The 5,316-nt window shown below is 44.6% G+C and overlaps 1 protein-coding gene across 1 annotated transcript in view; it reads left to right on the top strand.

Moving 5' to 3' along the window:
• Positions 1-737: 737 nt before the first annotated feature.
• LOC108789275 (potassium channel subfamily K member 16-like) overlaps positions 738-5,316 on the top strand; it is a 12,573-nt gene continuing 7,994 nt past the window's right edge. The window contains exon 1 of the mRNA XM_018559244.1: positions 738-950. Coding sequence (XP_018414746.1) covers positions 738-950 — 213 coding nt within the window. The remainder of the gene's footprint in view (positions 951-5,316) is intronic.

Genomic DNA, 5,316 nt, shown 5'->3' with positions numbered 1-5,316 from the left:
GTGAGTTCACTAGTCGGCTGCTTCTCCTTTCACTGTCCAATCACAGGCTTGGGGCATGGGCAAGACCTGAAAGGGTTGATTAACTGCAGCAGAGGTCTCCTTCCCTGCCGAACATGGCTGTGTTGTCTGATGTATTTTATCTGTGTATTTAGCTGTTTGCCTGGAGTTCTGTTTTAAAAGAGAGCCGCGGTTTGTTTATCCACAAAATTATCTGGAACTGAAATGTCACATCTATCAAAAGCTCCAATGTGACTATTTGTATTGAGCCTCTTCTGTGGCTTTTCCCCCTAAGCCGGTCTATATGCCATGACTTTTCATAGCTAAAGATTAACCAGCTTCCTTGTGAGTTGGGTGATGTGGAAGACGTGTTATCTTCCCAGGCAGATGATCCATTACCAGGAACACACTAACTTCTCCAGATTGTCAATCCAAACAAAAAAAGACAAGGACAGATATGGACCTCGGTGCCTGAGGCCAGATGATTAACAAATCACAGTCCCGGTTCTTCATCAACAAAACTTATTACAAGTTTGAAAGGAGCTTCACAACTTGTACCCCCAACTTCTGAAGATGGGAATGATGTCCTCTTGTCTGACAACCCACCAAGATGGAGCGCCATTCCTTACAAATATGAGATAACATAACAGGTCATCATACTTTGGTGAACACCAACGGCTGCACACTGGATGGTTCGGTTGCCGAGATAAGCCTTCTCTGCGGTCTAAAAAGCTTCAGCCATGTGTCAGGTGTTCCTCTGCAGCCAGCACACCATGCTGACAGTCGCCCTATCCCTGGGCTATTTCACATACCTCTTCATGGGTGCCATGATGTTCCAGATTCTAGAGAAACAAGCCGAAGCCAATTCCCGGGATAAGTTCCAGCTCGCCAAACTTGGTTTCCTCCAGAATTACACCTGCCTGGACGTGGGGGCTATTGAACAATTTGTACAGGTAAGATGTGCAACTCTTTCTAGAGTTCTCATATGACCAATGCCAATAAGCTCTGTATCTCAAGAAATGTTTGTTGGAAGGGATGTTAACCTGCGGTATTCCCGAGTGTGGCTCGCGGTTAATTCTCTGTACAATAATCGGTAACCCCCAAGTCACACTCCGGAATACACAGAGCGTCTCTTACCTTGTCCCTTGAGCCGTGCTGTGTCTTCCGGCCGATGCCGGCATCCGTCTTCCGGCCGATGCCGGCATCCGTCTTCCTGGTTCCGTCCCTGGCGAGCGTCCGCGTAGCAGGGGGGCGGAACTGGAGGGAGATTCAAAAGTTTAAAAAAAAAACTGAAAAAAAATAGAATGAAAAAAGGAAAGAAAAAAATCATACTGCCAGGGAGGTTAAAGGACCGCCATATATATATAGTCAGCCATTTGGTTTACGTTGAACACCTTCGTTTTGTTAATTGATACAAGTAAGTGAAGGATTAAGATAAGATTTAAGGTTTCTGTAAAGTCAAAACTGTTTTTAGTTTTTAATAGAATGTGGAATCGGACAGGTTTTCATTGCTGTCCCATCGGTGACACCACCCTCTCCATCGGAGTCAGCACCCTCTTCATTGGTGTCACCACCCTCTCCATCGGAGACAGCACCCTCTTCATTGGAGACAACTCCCTCTCTATAGGTCTAGGTGACCATTGTTGTCAAGACAGAAAGTAATGGAGAATCTATTTTAGAGCTGTCATAAGAACAGGAGGTGACGGGAAATATTTCAACCTCATCTGGTGACACCTGTATAAGGATTTGGCTTTGTATTCACTGTGAAATAAACCTGTCGCCAGGAAACACAGTGGGGGCTGTTACTGAACCATGGCTGGAGATCTTTTTCATCAATATCGGTTTCTTCAATATTGGTTTCTTCAATATCGGTAGTCATTGACCTGGACCAAATATTCAGACAAGGACTTCCCTGATGTGCATAATTGTTACTTGTTCTGGGTCAGGCACTCAGAAAGTTCTAAAGCCACACAGTTAACACCATAGTCAAGCATCTGGGATACACCCCGTATTTCACTCATGAGGGGTTATAACTTTAAAGCTGAACTCCAGGCTGCTCTTCTGCATCGAAATGCCCATATTACTCACATAAATCTGCAGTCATGTGATGTTCCAGTCTCTCTCCTTCAATGCACAGGGTGGCTGTCATGCTAGCATATCTGCAGTGCTGGGTTACTGGTTCCCCGCGCCTAGAAATGGCACCAGCGAGGGACCCGGATGGTGCGCTTAGGTGACTGCAAAATACTCCAAAAAAACTGAATGGGTTAGTGGTCGGTGGAGCAAAGTGTTGGGTTTTGCCCAGAGATGGGCTTTAATTACTTTTTGTGTCTGGGGAACAGTTGGATAAATGTCATTATGTGTATATAGGCTAAATCTGTACTATAATCCAGCAGTCCTTTTATGGACAGTTGGATAAATGGCTCTATATTTAGGATGTATCTATAGGAGGCTCTGGATGGACAGTTGGATTGATGGCTCTATATTGCAGATGTATCTATAGGAGGCTCTGGATGGATTGTTGGATAAATGGCTCTATATTTAGGATGTATCTATAGGAGGCTCTGGATGGACAGTTGGACATATGGCTCTATATATTTAGGATGTATCTATAGGAGGCTCTGGATGGACAGTTGGACATATGGCTCTATATATTTAGGATGTATCTATAGGAGGCTCTGGATAGACAGTTGGATTGGTGGCTCTATATATTTAGGATGTATCTATAGGAGGCTCTGGATGGACAGTTGGATTGATGGCTTCATATTTAGGATGTATCTATAGGAGGCTCTGTATGGACAGTTGGATACATGGCTCTATATTTAGGATGTATCTATAGGAGGCTCTGGATGGACAGTTGGATTGATGGCTCTATATTGAGGATGTATCTATAGGAGGCTCTGGATGGACAGTTGGATTGATGGCTCTATATTGAGGATGTATCTATAGGAGGCTCTGGATGGACAGTTGGATTGATGGCTCTATATTGAGGATGTATCTATAGGAGGCTCTGGATGGACAGTTGGATTGATGGCTCTATATTGAGGATGTATCTATAGGAGGCTCTGGATGGACAGTTGGATTGATGGCTCTATATTGAGGATGTATCTATAGGAGGCTCTGGATGGACAGTTGGATTGATGGCTCTATATTGAGGATGTATCTATAGGAGGCTCTGGATGGACAGTTGGATTGATGGCTCTATATTGAGGATGTATCTATAGGAGGCTCTGGATGGACAGTTGGATTGATGGCTCTATATTGAGGATGTATCTATAGGAGGCTCTGGATGGACAGTTGGATTGATGGCTCTATATTGAGGATGTATCTATAGGAGGCTCTGGATGGACAGTTGGATTGATGGCTCTATATTGAGGATGTATCTATAGGAGGCTCTGGATGGACAGTTGGATTGATGGCTCTATATTGAGGATGTATCTATAGGAGGCTCTGGATGGACAGTTGGATTGATGGCTCTATATTGAGGATGTATCTATAGGAGGCTCTGGATGGACAGTTGGATTGATGGCTCTATATTGAGGATGTATCTATAGGAGGCTCTGGATGGACAGTTGGATTGATGGCTCTATATTGAGGATGTATCTATAGGAGGCTCTGGATGGACAGTTGGATTGATGGCTCTATATTGAGGATGTATCTATAGGAGGCTCTGGATGGACAGTTGGATTGATGGCTCTATATTGAGGATGTATCTATAGGAGGCTCTGGATGGACAGTTGGATTGATGGCTCTATATTGAGGATGTATCTATAGGAGGCTCTGGATGGACAGTTGGATTGATGGCTCTATATTGAGGATGTATCTATAGGAGGCTCTGGATGGACAGTTGGATTGATGGCTCTATATTGAGGATGTATCTATAGGAGGCTCTGGATGGACAGTTGGATTGGTGGCTCTTTATTTAGGATGTATCTATAGGATGCTCTGGATGGACAGTTGGATTGGTGGCTCTATATTTAGGGTGTATCTATAGGAGGCTCTGGGTGGATAGTTGGATAAATGGCTCCGTAATTAGTCTGCATCTGAGCCAGTGGATGGATGGGTGGCTACAGTAGCAGGATGGTATGATTTCCATTGCTCTTACCTGTCCTTTGCAGCCTCCTTCTTCCACATTTGAAGGTTAAACACTGTTCCAAACCTGCACTGCAAGATCTGTACATGTGCATACTAAAATCCTCTAACTGCAATGAAAGACCATGGTTATGGTCATCATGGTTATCAAGCTGCATGTGTGCTTTGTAGCGAAGGCTTTTGGCTTTTCGTATATGGGAGATGCGGGACAGGCAAACACCGGCAGAGAGGATATGCAGCTTGGGGCAGACCATGCAATGAAGATCTATCTGGCATTGCATTTCCAGTCAATATAACTTAAAACAGCCGTGCTCGGCCCAAAAAGGAGAAATACGCTAAAAGTGTAATGTTCCTTCAAATCAAGGACCCCTTAGGTTTTGTATTCATGGTGGAAGTAATGCTAAACCTCACAGATAATCTGAAATGTTGAAATATGTATCTATGAGGTCACCCAGAGAGGAGACAAATGGAGCAAACATTGCTTGTCCTGTGTCCTGAAATATTCTGACATTTTCCTTCACAAAGGTCACTCAGATAACCGGGACTAATGATGGTTCTGGAGCTGCCAGCGTGCCCGCTGACCCAGGCAGGATGCCAGGCGGTATCTCCGGCTTTGTTTACTCAGAGCCGCGAGAAACAATCTGTCAATTTGTACAAACATTAGAGCAAACATCTCGCCCAGCAAACAAGATTACAAACCGTGCAGCTTCACCAATGACTCCTAAATCCCCACCACCACCACCACCAAACCACATGACTGCAAAACGGCGGTTTTCATGCTAAATTGGGAGGCCGAGGAGCTCATAAACTTCTTGATGTACTAAAAGGCCGAGGGACCCATTGTTTTTAGGGCAACACCATGACAAAAAGCAAAATTAATCAGTGAACTTCAAATGCTTTCCAGCAAACATTTGCTGGAAGAGATAGCACAACGGAAGCTGCCTGCTTTGAGGCTTGCTTTGTCTGACTGACACCTCAGACTGAGCTGTCCAATATTATTATTATTATTATTCAGGATTTATATAGCGCAGTTTGCGCAGCGCTTTACGATATAAAAATCTGAGATATATCCGGGGGCAGAGTTGTGGATGGCTTTGTAAGTCGTTGTTAATATTTAGAATTGTATTCCTTGGGCAATTGGAAGCCAGTGCAGGGATCAGGCAGAGGGGGGTAGGGGATGGAAGCCAGTGGAGGGATCGGGCAGAGGGGGAAGGGGGTGGAAGCCAGGGG

The sequence above is a fragment of the Nanorana parkeri genome, unplaced genomic scaffold, assembly GCF_000935625.1.
Source record: "Nanorana parkeri isolate BGI_ZX_2015 unplaced genomic scaffold, ASM93562v1 scaffold385, whole genome shotgun sequence".
NCBI classification, from domain to species: domain Eukaryota; kingdom Metazoa; phylum Chordata; class Amphibia; order Anura; family Dicroglossidae; genus Nanorana; species Nanorana parkeri.
The sequence above is the reverse complement of the archived record's forward strand: the minus strand, read 5'-3'. Positions and strand labels throughout refer to the sequence as shown.